Source organism: Salmo trutta, chromosome 23 (genome assembly GCF_901001165.1).
Source record: "Salmo trutta chromosome 23, fSalTru1.1, whole genome shotgun sequence".
NCBI classification, from domain to species: domain Eukaryota; kingdom Metazoa; phylum Chordata; class Actinopteri; order Salmoniformes; family Salmonidae; genus Salmo; species Salmo trutta.
In genome coordinates, this window is record NC_042979.1 from 39,707,507 (window position 1) to 39,725,089 (window position 17,583).

The following is a 17,583-nucleotide window of genomic DNA, read 5'->3' on the forward strand; positions in this document are numbered from 1 at the left end:
AAGAAAAACCCTCAAATGAGTAGGTGTTCTAAAACGTTTGACCGGTATATATATATATATATATATTATATATATATATATATATATATTATATATCACTCTGCATTGTTGGGAAGGGCCTGTAAGTAAGCATTTCATTGTTAGTCCACACCTGTTGATTACGAAGCATGTGACAAATAACATTATTTGATTTGATACAGGACTCTTATTCTGAAATATTCCCAAAAATCAGACCTGGAAGTACTTAGTCATTCTGGCCTACTTCGCACCAGTTTTTGTAGCTAGCTAGCTATAGCAACTCTTAAGCAGCACAAAAATCAATAGCTTCTCCCACTCTTTTTCGACCCCACAATGTCTAAACTACAGGTACTTAATGAGGTTCTCGATGAAAAATTAGCTGCAGTTCCCCTGGAGATATCCGTGGCAGTTAAAACAACGATAGCAGAGTACCAGGGAGAAATCTTCCGTTTGAAGCGGGCGGTTGTACGTCTACGAAAACTGCTGGATTTGGTTTTCAAACCAGAGATAAAATTGCAAAGATTAGCAGGTTTGTGACGACGTGTTTCTGTTTGACATGCATTTACAGTGTAGGCCAATATGAATCATTAAAATGTGAGGCTTTGGTTAGTACATTAGCATATACTGACGAGTAACAATAAAAGATGTGGGGGATACGCAAGTAGAATGGCTAACTACATAACGTTAGCTAGCAAGCATGTACAATTACTTTAATTACAATTTAATAGCATACCAATTTCACGACGAAATATTTAAAGAAAATGTGACCATTGTCCATTAAATGCATTTAAAAAAAAAGTGTTCTATATGCCATTTTGTCTAAAATGGTCTTTAATCCGTTTTTGAAAAGGTATTATATTTTACTGGGACTCGTGTGTTCAATCCGATAAATCAGTCAAAGTAGTCCTATTTCTTCAATTTCGGCATTTATTTTGTTCCTGAGTGGCACTGCTGTCTAAGACACTGCATCTCAGTGCAAGGGGTGTCACTACAGACCCTGGTTCGATTCCAGGCTATGTCATAACTTGCCGTTATTGGGAGTCCCATAGGGTGGAGCACAATTGGTCCAGGTTAGGGTTTGTCCTGGGCAGGCCGTCATTGTAAATAAGAATGTTCTTAACTGACTTTCCTAGTTAAATAAATACATTTGATTCTTTCTCCAGACCTCCAGCAGCTCACTCTCACTGAAGAGGTTATTCCTGACCAGAGTCACTGTGAGCAGGAATGGAGCCCTGGTCTGGGGCCGGTGGAGTCGGATACCGAAGAGTCTATGTGGGACACTTTCAACATCATAACTGTGGAGAACCAAACAGAATCTGATGGCGAGAGCCACAACAGAGAATCTGAATCAACCAGTGACTATGAGCCCCCCTCTGAAGTAAGTCCAGACAGTGACAACAGTGAAAATGGAAACGTGGATGGAGTGGAGAGTAGAATACCACTGTCAGGATTAAAGCCTCTCAAATCAAAGAGAGGAAGAGGACGGCCAAGGAAAGGAACCAGTGAGTTGCCTGATCTGAAATGTGACGTGTGCGGGAAATGCTTTACAGCAGCACGTAGTCTGAAAAGGCATCAGCTAAATCTGCACAGTGAAGAGAGACTAACAGGACAGCCAAAGAAAAAAAACTGTGAGTTTCCTGATCTGAAATGTGATGTGTGTGGAAAATGCTTTGAGAAAGCACGTAATCTGCAACGGCATCGGCAATATCGGCACAGTGAGGAGAGACGACACATGTGCGACACTTGTGGGAAATGTTTCATCCGGAAGGACCATATGACCCAGCATATGAAGCTTCACACAGAGGAGAAAAAACACTGCTGCACTGAATGTGGCAAACGTTTCCTTCACAAGTCCATCCTGAAAAATCATATGGGTACTCATACAGGGGAGGCTTTTAAATGTGATGTGTGTGGGAAATGCATGACGACTGCAGGTGGTCTGAAAGTGCATCAGAAAAATCACACTGAGAAATCGCATCAGTGCAAAGAATGTGACAAAGCCTACACCTTTAAGGGAGACCTGATAAAGCATGTGAGGATTCACACTGGGGAGAAACCATTTCAATGCAAAGAATGTGGCAAATGCTTCAGCGACAAGGGAAGCCTTCCAAAGCATATGATGACTCACACAGAGGAGAAACCACATCGCTGTAACGAATGTGGCAAATGCTTCAGTCTGAAGGGAAGCCTGACAGCGCATATGAAGATTCATACAGGGGAGGGAGTTCAATGTCATTTGTGTGGAACTCACTTGAAGTTAAAATCAAGTCTAAAAAGACATCTGCGAACTCATAGAAGGAATAGTCCTAATGAATGAGACCACGTACAAATGTTTTGTAAAGTTCCAAGCTGAATATGAATTATAATTGTTATTTCTGTGGAATGGAGGAGATCATTTTTTCATAAATATTTTACCTGTATTTATAGTGTAATGTTTTGCATTGACAAACAGGACATGTGGTACAATTGAATGGCTTTGGTAATTACTTATTTCAGAAATGAGATTGATAAGGATTTAGTATATTTAATTCAACTGCTAATAATTTATAGGTCAAATTCATATTTACAAAACAAATGGTCTGATTTAACCAATATGGCACTATTTTAAATACAATTAAAAACAGGCACTAATATTAATCAATATGATTTGTTTGGGTAGGACTCCTGGCAATGTAAAAAGTTTGTTTTTGTATGTGACAATTCCTCTTCTGCTAAAATATAAGAGGTAAGGCCCCCACTTGTCATGTCACATCATACCTGGACCACCTATTGAGATCAGCCTTTTTTAAAGTAAATCAGGAGTTAAATGAGGTGAAAGGGAGACTGGAGGACTTTAAGCAGATTTCCCAGTATTAATGGCCAAAAAATTTGCACAACCACCCTGGGTGTGTAAACGGTGGATTTAGAAACTAGAGGTGCTCCTGGGTAGAATGGACCCCACTTTTACTGCAACACAATTTACAGAAATTTGTGTATAGTCCAACAACAACAAAAATTGTTCAAGCATAAAATGGTCATAGAAATCACAATAGCTTAAAAATACATTAAATTATTTGGATGATAACTAGTATTAAATATGTCGATAATAGGGCATATTTTCCCCCTAATTATTTGTTTACAAAGTAAACAGGACAGGACTCTTATTCTGGAGGATTCCAAAATGGTCTGTGTTAACTGGAATCCTTGGAATGTCCCTTTCTGTTAGGGAACACCTACTCTGGGAGGTGTTTTTTTTTCACCTTTATTTAACCAGGCAGGCCAGTTTAGAACAAGTTCTCATTTACAACTGCGACCTGGCCAAGATAAAGCAAAGCAGTGCGACCAAAAACAACACAATTACACATGGGATAAACAAACGTACAGTCAATAACACAATACAAAAATCTATATACAGTGTGTGCAAATGTAGTAAGATTATGAAGGTAAGGCAATAAATAGACCATAGTGGTGAAATAATTACAATTTAGCATTAACACTGTAGTGATAGATGTGCAGAAGATGAATGTGCAAGTAGCGATACTGGGGTGCAAAAGAGCAAGAAGATAAATATAGGGATGAGGTAGTTGGGTGAGCTATTTACAGATGAGCTGTGTACAGGTGCAATGCTTGGTAAGCTGCACTGACAGCTGATGCTTAAAGTTATTGAGGGAGATTTAAGACTTCAGATTCAGTGATTTTTTTTTTTGCAATTCGTTCCATTCATTGGCAGCAGAGAACTGGAAGGAAAGGCGGCCAAAGGAGGAGTTGGCTATGGGGATGACCAGTGAATAATACCTGCTGGAGCATGTGCTACAGGTGGGTGCTGCTATGGTGACCAGTGAGCTGAGATAAAGCGGGGCTTTACCTAGCAAAGACTTGTAGATGACCTGGAGCCAGTGGGTTTGGTGACGAATATGTAGCGAGGGCCAGCCAATGACAGCATACAGGGCGCAGTGGTGGGTAGTATATGGGGCTTTAGTGACAAAACGGATGGCACGGTGATAGACTACATCCAATTTGCTGAGAAGAGTGTTGGAGGCTATTTTGTAAATGACATTTCCGAAGTCAAGGATCGGTAGGATAGTCTTGTGCATGTACAATAACTGAATTTGCCTTTGCACTCCTAAACAGCACAATTTTTAAAAACTAATGCAAAGGGTAAAGTCTACAAAACTTAGTCCACACTGTTCATAACAGATTCTAGTTTTTGGAACAGAAAACGGTATTGAGATCAAGTGTTTAATTGAACATTTGCAAAAGGTTGGCTAAAATCCATCTCCCACTGCCCGCCAGTGGGCTTCCTCACATATTTGGTAGTGAGTGGTAACGCTAACCGGATGCTTCACATTTATACATCTAGTGAAATATCTGTCTCATTGTTCTGTGGTATGAGTATTCGAACACAACTTATGGCTCTGGCACTGACCATTCCCGGAATGCGTCGTTATTCTTGCCAGAAGCACAGATAGAACAATGAGACACACACACACACCCATAAAATGAGGTGAAACTGAGCTGCACTTGCTAACCTCCTGCCAAATGTATGACCATATTAGAGAGACATATTTCCCTCAGACTACAAACTCAAAGAATTCAAAAACAAATACAATTTTGATAGACTCCCATATCTATTGGGTGAAATACCAGTGTGCAATCACATCAGCAATATTTGTGACCTGTTGCCACAAGAAAAGGGCAACCAGTGAAGAACAAACACCATTGTAAATACAACCCATATTTATTTATTTTCCCTTTTGTACTTTAACTATTTGCACATCGCTACAACACTGTATATATTCTTTATATGGGTTGTATTTACACACTGTCGTATTTCACCCAATAGATATGGGAGTCTATCAAAATTGTATTTTTTTTCGAATTCTTTGAGTTTGTAGTCTGAGGGAAATATGTCTCTCTAATATGGTCATACATTTGGCAGGAGGTTAGGAAGTGCAGCTCAGTTTCACCTCATTTTATGGGTGTGTGTGTGTGTGTGTGTGTGTGTGTGTGTGTCTCATTGTTCTATCTGTGCTTCTGGCAAGAATAACGACGCATTCCATTTGAAATGTCTTTATTCTTTTAGAACTTGTGTGTGTAATATTTACTGTAAATGTTTTGTTTATTTCACATGCTTTGGCAAAGTAAACATATGTTTCCCTGCCAATAAAGCCCCTAGAATTGCATCTGCTTGGTGTTTCCACTCACTACCAAATATGGTAGTAAGAGGAAGCCCAGTGGACGGCAGTGGAAGAAGATGGATTCTGCATATTCTCATCGATGAAACATTTGATCTCAAGTTCTGATCCCAAAACTAGAATATGCCATGAACAAAGCGGACTAAATCTTGTAGACTTTACCCTTTGCCAAAGTTGTAAAAAATTGCGTTGCTTAGAAAGAGTGCAAAGGCTAATTAAGTTATTGCACAAGCGCACTTCAGAGTAGGCGTTCTGTAATGGAAATATGCAGATGATGTTAGAACGGGCCAATAGGATCTCACTAGCTCGTGCTTGGCTCTGCCCACCTCCTTGCTTGTTCTGCCCACTTTGACTAATTTGTTCCCATTGGAAACGACAGGCTTTGGTCTATCTTGGTTTAGTTATAAAAAAATCTTTGCAATAAGTATTTTAAGAAATTAAGAGATGGTGAACCTAAACTCGATTCGTATTAACGCCCATTTGCCGCGTTGAAAACAACTGGGATATTGTAAAAATACGAGGTCAAATCATGACGTCAGTGATCTTCAGGTCGGAGCCTTAGAAAGAGGCCCGAGTTCCCTGGTTAGAATACCAAGTTGGATGACCTTTCAAATCGATTTTTCCCAGTTGGAGCATGTTTTTTTTTCAAAGTTCCCAGTTGTTTTGAATGCTCGGAAGTGTGAGATTTCCGAGTTCCCAATTGTTTTGAATCTAATCTCATTGTTCTGTGACTATACCCTAGCTCTTTACAAAGGTTTTCGTGACGATTAATTTAGCAACCATGTGACACACCATGACAACGTGAACGTGATTGGCTGATAGTATGCTGGGCAGGCGTTATACGTTCCTCCATTTATTAACCTAAGAGATCAGTGATGCGAATTTAGCAATTTTGTTGCTAGATTTAGCAACTTTTCAGAGTACCCTGGCAACTTCTTTTTTCAAACAGCACCTAGCAACAAATTTAGCTACTTTAAAAAAATGTATTTGGAACTTTTAGCAACTTTTGAAAAGTGACTCAAACGCTAAAATGCACGCATTTTCCCTCTAAATGACACAAAAACGATTTTCTCTGTCACACACACTCAGTCACAACACACGTGCCTGGCTGCAAAGGTGCATTGTGAGTGACGTCAGCAGCAGTCACTCAGCTCGTGCACAGGCAGCAGCAGGCCAGCAGCAATTTCAGCAAATTGCAAATCATTGTTGGCTGACTGCAGCAGCAGTAGTATGCGTTCGACGAGACAAACCCAATTAATATAGTTGGTCACAAATGTTTGGTCTTGAACAGAACCTATAACATCAATCAACATGTCTCAATCAAAATTGTACAGAAAAGAGTCTGTACCTGATTTTAACACCAGTAATTGGGGATGATTGCCGGGCATACTGTGCGTACTGCAAATCAGATATACAAAGCATATAAATAAATACAACCCTCACAACCCAGTCTACATCCAAACACATTGGCTCCAGGTCATCTACAAGACCCTGCTAGGTAAAGTCCCCCCTTATCTCCGCTCACTGGTCACCATAGCAGCACCCACCTGTAGCACGCGCTCCAGCAGGTATATCTCTCTGGTCACCCCTAAAGCCAACTCCTCCTTTGGTCGTCTCTCCTTCCAGTTCTCAGCTGCCAATGACTGGAACGAACTACAAAAATCTCTAAAACTGGAAACACTTATCTCCCTCACTAGCTTTAAGCACCAGCTGTCAGAGCAGCTCACAGATCTCTGCACCTGTACATAGCCCATCTTTAATTGAGCCCAAACTACTACCTTTTCCCCTACTGTATTTATTTATTTTATTTATTTTGCTCCTTTGCACCATATTATTTATATTTTAACTTTTAACTTTCTTCAAACTACAAATCTACCTTTCCAGTGTTTTTCTTGCCATACTTTATTTACTCTGCCACCATGGCATTTTTTTGCCTTTACCTCCATTATCTCACATCATTTGCTCACATTGTATATAGTCTTATTTTTTTTTTTTTTTTTTTATTTTTTTTTTCTAGTGCATCATTGATTGTATGTTGTTTTACTCCATGTGTAACTCTGTGTTTTTGTATGTTGTCGAACTGCTTTGCTTTATCTTGGCCAGGTCGCAATTGTAAATGAGAACTTGTTCTCAACTTGCCTACCTGGTTAAATAAAGGTGAAATAAAATAAATAAAAAAAATAAAAAATTACCACAGTTGGTTAAAAAAGTGGATAACTGCAAAAGCGCAGAACCTACTATGGCAATGGCCACTGCAGAGCATTGTTTGCTGCTAGCATGTGACCATTTAAGTATGGCTTGCATAGCTGCCTTTTCAGATTCTGTGGCAGCAACAAACTACCAAGTGCACAGAAATGATTAGGGGAGTACTGGGTCCTTATTTTTCTCAAAAGGGTAACATCAGATGTGGGGGATAAGAAGTTCAGTCTCCTTTTGGATGAGTCCACCGATGTCAGTGTCTCGAAATACCTGGGTGTGGTGATTCGGTATTTCAGTGCTAAAAAAAGAACCGTTGTGTCCACATTTCTCGGGCTGGTTGAATTGGAGGGTGGCGATGCCAGATCAATAGCAAAGGCGGTAGTTGAGTTTCTTGAGAAGTGTAACTTTAAAAAAGAGAATCTTCAGGGTATTGGCACTGATATTGCGTCCGTGATGACTGGGGTGCACAACGGGATGACATGATTTTAAAGGAAGAATGTGCATTTCCCAATTTGGTACTCATCCGCTCTGTGTGCCATTCTTTACAAGTGGCTGTCTGTGCAGGATCCAAAGAAACCATTCCTAGGAGTGTTGAGTACTTAATCAGGGAAACCTACAACTGGTTTTCGATTTCCCCAAAACGGTGCAAGGTGTAAAAAGCAGTGTATGCCACAATTAATTATGGCCAGAAACCCCTGCAGATCACCAAAGTGTGTGCCACACGTTGGCTATCGATTGAGCCTGTGGTAACTCGTATATTGAGCCAGTGGGAAGAACTGAAACTCCACTTTGAGTTGACCAAGGCCAGTGAGCGTTGCTACATGGCAGATGTGCTCCACATCATGTACATGGACGAGACCAACTATGTCTACCTGACATTATTGAAATCAATCCTGTCCGACGTACAAGTTGCAGTGAAGTCATTTGAGGGAGAGCAAAACAGATCCTGTCAAGCTTTTGGACAATCTGGTACACCGCTTAACATCAATTTGCAGCAGAGTAGTCAACCCTATGGCAAAAAATGTATGTTCTGAAGGATGTCATTGATGGAAATCTCAGTCCATCACCATACCTTCGCTACCTTTTCGCGAGCAGTGTACCAACTCAGTCTTGTGCCAGAGGACAAAAAGGTCATTTGGAGACAGTGCATCAACTACATTGTTGCTTTAAGCAAGGAGCTGCAAGCAAGGCTCCCAGACAACCTTGAAGCCTTGCGAAACATGGCCTTGTTCAGTGTTAAGGAAACGCTAAAGCACAATAAAGGCACCAATGAAATTATTAAAGTAACTGAGCTACTGGGATACCAGCCCCAAACAATTGATAAAATTGTTTCCCAATGGAGAAACATCCATCTGTTTAGGTGGGACTCAACTGAAAATAGTCGAGTTTTGGAGTGAAGTCAATAACTACACGGATTCTTCCGGGTCAAATCCATTTGAAGAACTGTGCAAAGCTGCACTCGCTGCCCTCTCTTTGCCACACTCAAATGCGGAGGTTGAACGGTTGTTCAGCCAAATGAGTGTGGTCAAGTCAAAGTTAAGAAATAGAATGTCACTGCACACTCTCAACTCCATACTCCTGGTGCGGTACGCACTGAAGCTGGCTGGTGATACCTGTTACCAGCATAAACTACCAAGTGAAGTTCTGCAGCAGTTTGGCACCACAGCAGCATACAGCTTTAAGGCCACTCCATCCTCTGGTTCCAGCTTCGTGACAATGCAGTTGGACAGTGAAGATGAGGATTTCCTTGCCAATCTATGATTCATCATATTTACAGTACATATGCAAGGAGTGGACTTTCTGGAACTGGCGGAGACACACAGCTGATGGTGGCAGTGTGTACTGCAGTGTGTGCGAAAACAGTGGCAATATCTGGAGGAAACCATTGAGCCAGCCAAGCAGCACAACAACCTGGAGAGAACTGGAGAGAGATGCCTAGTGCATATATCATTATTTGAGTTAAGTTGCTTGTTCAATAAGATAGCATATATACCTTGTTATTAGCCTGTACCTGTAATTGTTGATCCGTTAGGTAGCATGATAACTAACTACCAAAACACTGCGTAAAACTATAATTGTTCAGAATGTGTAGGTTTACTAGTTCAAAAGAAAATAAATAAAATGTAATTGTTCAATAATATGTAATTGTTCAATAATTCAATGTGTTGTTTAAAAATAAAAATGTGATCATATAAAATGTTGTGTTTATATTACTTTTACAAATAAAAATATATGATAATATACAAACAAATCAAAACTAACAAATGTCAAATCATATTTTTCGCCGAGATGGCCAGTCAATTTGAGTAACGTTATTGTGTATTCTACGTAATGACGTCATCACGCAATGACATCACAACGTCATTTAGCAACAAATCGACCTGTCTCTAGCAACTTCCCCTGAAAATTAGTTGACAACACTGAAAGAGTTTACTATCCTCGTTTCTTGGGGAAGGTACAAATCTGTTGTTCTGCCGCTGAACAGGCAGTTAACCCACTGTTCATTGAAAATAAGATTTTGTTCTTAATTGACTTGCCTAGTTAAATAAAGGTAAAAAATCCCGAGGGGTTTGTGGTGATTGTACGGAGATTGTGACAGCCGGTTAAATGGCGTCCCTTGAGAAAGCAAGAACAAGACGTGTCAGGAGAAGTGCAGTATTATCATAAGGAGAAGAATACGGAGGAAGAATGGAGGGAAAAAGCGAGGAAGAGGGTGAGCTTGAGTCGGTTAAAAATTGTGGAAAAAAGGGAGATGGTTTGTTAAAGAAGGATGGTAGAAAGTAGCAGAGTGAGCTGAAGACAGGAGGAGAAATGGAAGTGAATGAGGTTGAAGTATCGGAGCCTGAGGCTTGCACTGAGGGTCAGGGTAAAGATGTCTGACAGTAGGAGTGAAGTTTTTGGAAAAAGTGGACCCTTGCCTTTTGGCTGATCCATTTGTGGTTGCAGGGCGGCTAAAAACAGAGTTGGGTGCTGTGGAATCGGTGAGGGTAACCAGAAGTGGTCGTAATAATTGTTTGTGTTTCTGTTGGTCAGAGGGAGATGGCGCTGCGCGTTAAACTAATGGGAGCAAGACATGTGAATTGTTTTGCTCTCAAGAAAAATGGTGCCATTGAAAGGAGTGATAATTGGTGTAGCAGTAAATGTAAAAGTTGACCAACTGAAGAGGAAGATTCCCGGTGTTTGTGATGCTCATCGTTTGGTGCGACACACAGGGTGACGTGACTGACTGGTGAAACAGAAGAGTCATTGTCTGTTCTTTTGAGTTTTTATGTCGTCTTTGCCCGACAGTGATGTTAGGATATATACTTTATCCTGTACAAGCTTTTGTGCTGAATACATTACGTTGTTACAGGTGTCAAGCTTATGGGCATGTGGCAGCAGTGTGTAGGAGAGAGGTTCCTAGGTGTGCAGAAGGGCATGAGACAAGGGAAAGTAGTGGTATGTGTTAATTGTAGGGGTGCCCATGGGGCTGGGGATCAGAAATGTCCCGTGCGAGAGAGGCCAGTTGAGGTTTCTGTTTGAATGTTAAATGACGAGACAGAGGCATGGATGCGAGTAACCAGTCTTGTTCAGTATATTGCAATTACATCCGGGTATTTCAAGCACACCGGTAAAACACTGGAGTTGCAGTAATTAACATTTACCAACAGATGGCATCACTGTGCCATCTTACACCCATAACAGTTTCCAGGGTTAGAGTACTGCAGAAGTTGTCATATGCTGAGGCAGTGAAGAAAGTAGAGTAAGATGGGTCAAGGGGGAGGGATCCTGAGAGGAGTGGTGTGAGTAGTAGATCTGTACCAGTACAGAGGGATAGGTCAACAAGTGATATGTTTCAGTAAGATTGGATTTATAGCAATGGTTATCAACTGTACTGCAGGGATAGAACGCAAGTCTCCGAAAAATGTAGTTTGAGGTGGCAGATGCAGAGAGGTATTTGGGTGTGCAAGACTTGACATCAGACGAATTACAGGGTGTTATTAAGCGGTGGTGTCCCATCCTTTCAGGTAGGAGGACTAAATAGATTTCAAATAGTGGAGTAGAATGGTGTTATTTTTTAAAAATATTTTTCTGAGTGTCGTGTTAATGGTAGGGTATGTATTTATTTAAAAATTCAAGCAAAGTATAAGGGAGTTGTACTCCAGTCTAGTAGATGGCGGTAATGCAACATTTATTGGATGCCAACCGCCGTTAAACGTCAGCGAAGAATCCTCGTTACTTCAAAAAATGTCTGTTATTGCCTGCTTCACAGCCGTAGCAACAACAAAATGTAGCTAGCTATATACATGTAGCTAGCTATATATTTTATTTTAACGTTAGGTGAATGAGTCTGAGGGCAAAATGTCAACTTACAATATGTTCCAGTCAGAAACAACATCGATTATGGCTTTTGTCGTCGAGACTGTAATGAAAGAAATTAGCCATCTTTCAAACGCGCAACACTCGGACGCTAACGACTGCAGTAAACCGGAGAGAGAGGTGAGCACTGACAAACACTACTGAGCAGCGTGATGATGGGTGCGTAGTGATTACAGTTAACGTCGAACAAAAGTTTTAGATAATTAGCTTTCTCAATTGTTTAGCTAGGTAACGTCACTACTGCTATACCTTATGCCGCGTTCTTGTCCTAGTCGGAACTAGGCAATTCGGACATTTCCGACTTGATAACTGGTTGAACGAGGCTCCTATTTCCGACTAGCACGTAAACGCGGCATTAGCTCTCGAAAACTAGGCGGCATTCTCCCTTCTCCCTACAGTTTTCAGGCATTAGCTTCGCCCACTACTACATGTGAACAATCCCGACGCGCTGTTATAACGTTTAGAAACGTCCATAATAAGGATAAAAAATGTCCTTTATCTTTAATCAGCGAAAAATCATTCAAATAAAAAATGTACATACTGTATCAGTTTTGCATAGATCCATACAGCTGGGCGCCTCCATCCAACGAAACTACACTTCCCGAGTTACGCTTACAGACAGGTGTTCGGAGCATGCTAGATAACTTATTGGCACAGGTGGGTTGCCTTTTGTCTCACGTAAACAAGCGCTGTAACATGGAGATATGTCCCTGTGGGAGCATGAACCAAGCCCTATCAAGGTGCTTATCAATTTAACCAGACATCAAGAGACTAGTGTTAATGTTCAGATTGAGCTTTGTGCTCTTTTATACTAGCAGTATTTCAATCTGTTCAATTTCACAGTGTTGATAAAGGTAAAATGTGCATGTCCCATCCCAGACTTGAGGTGTCTTAATGTAACCATGATTGCATTCGACCCCAGTGCAAACAAGCGTAACAGTAGGGTCAGCATCTTCTGGCAAGCCCTAAGCTATGTTGCAGCTAGCTGTGGCTGGCTGTATACTGTTAGGTAGTCTAATATCCACAGGAAAGTGGTTTACACTTATCCAGTGTGCCAGTGGCCATCGAAGGTGAGCATTTTCCCACTGAAGTCGGTTACGACTTCAAACTGCAGTCAGGTCAAGACCCTGGTAAGGACAACGAGCACGCAGATAAGCTTCCCAGAGACGATTTCTGGCAGTTTGTGAATAAATTGTTTGCTTGTGCAAACCCACAGTTTCATCAGCTGTCCGGGTGGCTGGTCTCAGACCATCCCACAGGTGAAGAAGCCAGATGTGTGGTGGTGCTGGTGTGGTTACACGTGGTCTGCGGTTGTGAAGCCTGTTGGACGTACTGCCAAATTCTCTGAAATGATGTTGGAGGTGGCCTTTTATTGTCCCCAGCACAAGGTGCACCTGTGTAATGATCATGCTGTTATTCAGCTTCTTGATATGCTACACCTGTCAGGTGGATGGATTATTTTGGCAAAGGTGAAATGCTCACAGATTTGTGCACAATTTGAGAGAAATAAGCTTTTTGTGCATATGGAACATTTCTGGAATATTTTATTTCTGCTCATGAAACATGGGACCAACACTCTACATGTTGTGTTTTGTATTTTTGTTCAGTTTAGTAGCTAGCTAACCAGTTTACTTTTAAAAATTTCTCTACAGCTTTGCACCATAATGAATCTGGTGATGGGGGAGGCTATTCGTAAAATCTGCCAACTATTCCTAGTGGCCTCCTCACGTTTACAAAATGAAAATGGGAAACTGATGACCAAGGTGGAGCAGATGGAGGAAGATATGAAGACAATAACTGAGAAGGCTGAGCATTATAGAATGTCTCTAGCTAAAGTGCAGGCACAAGCAGAACCGAAAGGACCTACCCATGTTCTGCACAATGGCATCATCTTTGCAATTAAACCACTTGGTGAGTGTTGTAGACCTACAGTCATTACTGTCTATAGCAAGTTAGCTTATTTTTTCCCCCTGTAAGTTGATAAACAAAACTATCAAAGATACATCACACACATTGTGTGGAAAGAAAGGGAAAAGAGTTGTAAATATTTCAATGTAATATTGCATGTTACTTTTAGATCTCCCAGTGTTGCCTGGAATGACAGCGGGTCCAGCATTGCCAGGGAATGTCAGTCAAGCAAACCCTGTCACTAATGCAACATCAGTCCGTGCAGGTAATATCCTCAAGTTGGTGTTCATTTCAATAATTGTTGACAAACTAGGGGTGCATTCAATTTAGTTATATGTTGTCTACGGTTTAGTTCAATGTTTGTTGGCTGCGTGATGGGTTGTACCTGAACTACATGTTTTTCCTGAATGGTGCACACGCTATTCTTCAATCTTTTAGGTATGTTTGGTGGGTCAAGTTGGTTTGGCCTGATCAATATGTGACTGTTTCAAATCGCAAAACTTGTGCCGCAAACAATCACGCTCTGGGCCAACTTAATCACAACATTCTTGGACTGGTCGTTCAGAACGGCGCTGTTTCTGTTGAATCAAATGTTGCACACCGTTGTGTCCTGCTGAATGCGCTCCAGCATTCAGCAGGACACTAGGAACCAAAATTGTGAGTGACTACCTGAACTTGTCCAAGAAACGCTTGTGTTCGTTTTGTTGCAAAATATTGCCATATATTGGTTGATTTTTATTTGACTAATTAACCAAATTGATTTTGGACAACTTTGTTTTCTTATGTCCTCTTAACTTGGGCCACAGTTTTACAATGCGTGTCATCATATTCCTTTTTATATTTAGGTCCTGCAAAGGTTTGCAGTAAACCCACAGAGACATCTTCATTGGAGAATGACTCCTCTCTGGGAGACACAGATGGACTGAATACAGACCCCTCCCCAAGAGACACTGAATCCAACGTTGAGCATATGAGAGCTGCTCTGCCAGGGGACAATGGGAGAGACAGCCATGAAAGACAGAAAAACAGCAATACTACTAAAAGGACACGATCCAAAGAAACCAAATGCTTCAAGTGTGATGTTTGTGAGAAGACCTTCAGCAAGAAAGAGTTGTTGAGAGTTCACAAGTTAACGCATACAAGACCCTTCAAGTGTGATGTGTGTCAGAAGACCTTCACCAGGAAGGGGTTACTGGAAGCTCACAAGCTAAGTCACACAAGTCCCTTCAAGTGTGATGTTTGTGACAAGGTCTTCAACCTGAACCGCTTGCTTGTACGTCACATGCTAATTCACACAGGAGAGAGGCCATTCGCTTGTGGTCAATGTGGCAAAACATTCAGAATGTCCAAGCAGCTCGAATATCACATGTTGCGTCACAGAGAAAAAACATTCAGTTGCAAAGTTTGCGATCGTATATTCTCTACCAAGAAAGATCTGACACAACATCGGCTTGTTCATTCAGTGGAGAGACCGTTCAAGTGCCTGATTTGTGGAAAGGGTTTCACATCAAGGGCCGTGCATATGGGGCACGAGAGAATCCACACCGGGGAAAAACCACACAGCTGCGCTGAATGTGGGAAGAGTTACAGACTGTCTTATGACCTAAGTATTCATATGCGAAGACATACAGGTGAACGTCCACACTTATGCTCGGAGTGTGGTAAGAGCTTTATAACTAAATCCAGCCTTGAAAACCACAAGGTAATCCATACAGGGGAGAAGCCATTTAAATGTGAGACCTGTGGAGCTGCTTTCGGCCATAAAGCAAACCTTCAGAGACACCAAGTTCTTCACACAGGGGAGAGACCGTACAAATGTAAAGTGTGTGGGAAAAGCTACCTTCAGTCCACCGACCTAAAAGCTCACATGCACCGTCATGGGGCAACCAAGCCATTTATGTGTGACCTATGTGGAAAGACTTTTATTTACAATTACCAAATGAGACAGCACAATATAAAATGGCACACAGCTGAAGGAGAGAACATTCCTGGGGGAGTGGGAACCTCGACAAAGCCATTCAGTTGTGATGTATGTTTGAATGGCTTCAGCTCCATGCTAACTCTGAAAAAGCATCAAGAAATTCACACAGGACAAAATCAATACTCTTGTTCCGTTTGCGGAAAGACCTTTGCCTATAAAAATACTTTGGACTATCACATGAAACTTCACAGTGGAGAGAAGCCCCATGAATGTAAATACTGTGGAAGAAAATTCATTCTTAAGCAAGCTCTCAAAGGACATGAGCGAACCCATACAGGTGAAAAGCCCTTCAAATGCAGTTATTGTGACAAGACTTTCTCAGTCAACAGCAATCTCAAAAGGCATGAGCGAGTCCACACGGGAGAGAAGCCATTCAAATGTGACGTCTGCGGGAGAGGTTTCAGCCAAGCCAACAATGTCAAAGCCCACATGCAGGTCCACACCGGAGTTAGGCCTTATTATTGCAAGAGATGTGGAAAGGGCTTTTCTGACATAAGACACTACAAAAACCATAGCTGTAATGGTGTGGCAGCAACACGTGATCGGTCTCGTAAACCTTCTGACCACACTTTCAGAAGTAGGAAAGGAGGTAGAGACAGGAGTGCTTGCCTTAATGCTGCTGTTATGTAGACTCTGTGATATTATCTCTATCATTCACAGTGGGGCAACTTCCTGCTTTCAGACATCAGGAACAACATGGATGTATTCAGCAGGGTGAAAAGTTCTCGGGTGAGTTTCTGGGAAGCCTCGTAGGAAATGAGATGCATACCTGCCGTAATGCTTGGAGATTTTGCTATAAGTCTGTCAGTCAATGTTCATGAGCCCACATTATCATGGAGACGTTGTATATTTCTGACTGTGCTCAATCATTTACTGTGTTTTTTTTTCTTCTATTGTGTAAATCCTTAAACACCTAATTCATGTGAAAATATTAGAACTACACATTAATACTTTGTCCGTCAGCTACATAGCACCGCAAGATTAGTTACTCAGGTGATTGTCCTGGTTGGGCAAGAATTTTGAAGGAATTCTTGTTTTTAAAGGTCCAATTCAGCTGTTTTTATATCAATATCATATAATTTCTTGGTAACAATTGAAGTACCTAATTTTGCTTGTTTTCAATTAAAATGGTTAAATATATTTAAAATAGCTTTTTAGCAATGAGCAATTTCTCAAGCAAGAATTTTGCTGGGACTGTTGGAGTGGGGAGGGGAAAAGTGCTATTATTGGCAGAGGTTTGGAACTCTTCCTTATTGGGCTATTAACTCATTTATCACCAGGCCGCCAGAAACTCCATCCCACCAAAACAGGCTGAAATGTCAGCCGGTCTTTTCAAACAACTCTTACTCTAAAAGGTAATTATCATTCTCACAGTATTATTCCAACCTCATAGTGTGGAAATACTTTATATGACCAAAGGTATGTGGGACACATGTTCATGTAACATCTCATTACAAAGTCATGGGTATTAATATGGAGTTGGTCCCCCCCCTTTGCTGCTATACCAGCCTCCCCCACTTTTTGGAAAGGCTTTCCACTAGATGTTGGAACATTGCTGCGGGGATTAATGCTCTTGTGGTTGAATGGAAGCAAATCCCTGCAGCAATGTTTCAACATCTAGTGGAAAGCCTTCCCAGAAGAGTGGAGGCTGTTATAGCAGCAAAGGGGGGACCAACTCCATATGAATGCCCATGATTTTAATGCCCAGCTTTAAGCTGTTCACCTTGGTGTACTATTTTTCCTTTGTAAGAGACTTGAGAATGTCTCTTTAACTTGTTTGGTTAGTTACTTCCATTTCAAATTACTTTTAGGAAAAGTAGCCTTTTTAGCTTGAAGTGCATTGGATCAAATTTTTTTTGCGACACTGCATTTATGGTTTTTGAATAATACATTTAGGACTTGATTCTTGAGTTGTATCCGCATTAGTCCCTTCCCATGTATTCT

General features: G+C 41.1%; 1 protein-coding gene and 1 long non-coding RNA gene across 2 annotated transcripts; both read left to right on the forward strand.

Moving 5' to 3' along the window:
• The first annotated feature begins 235 nt into the window (after positions 1-235).
• LOC115160033 (zinc finger protein OZF) lies at positions 236-2,752 on the forward strand. Its single transcript, XM_029710270.1, has 2 exons — positions 236-547; positions 1,182-2,752. Exons 1-2 carry the CDS (start codon positions 352-354, stop codon positions 2,333-2,335), a joined length of 1,350 nt encoding a protein of 449 aa, XP_029566130.1. The 5' UTR covers positions 236-351; the 3' UTR covers positions 2,336-2,752.
• An 8,671-nt stretch (positions 2,753-11,423) lies between these two features.
• Positions 11,424-14,492, forward strand: LOC115160040 (uncharacterized). The gene is made up of 4 exons (XR_003868986.1): positions 11,424-11,870; positions 13,403-13,661; positions 13,828-13,923; positions 14,097-14,492. It is a non-coding gene; the product is annotated as an uncharacterized LOC115160040 (long non-coding RNA).
• Positions 14,493-17,583: the final 3,091 nt, after the last annotated feature.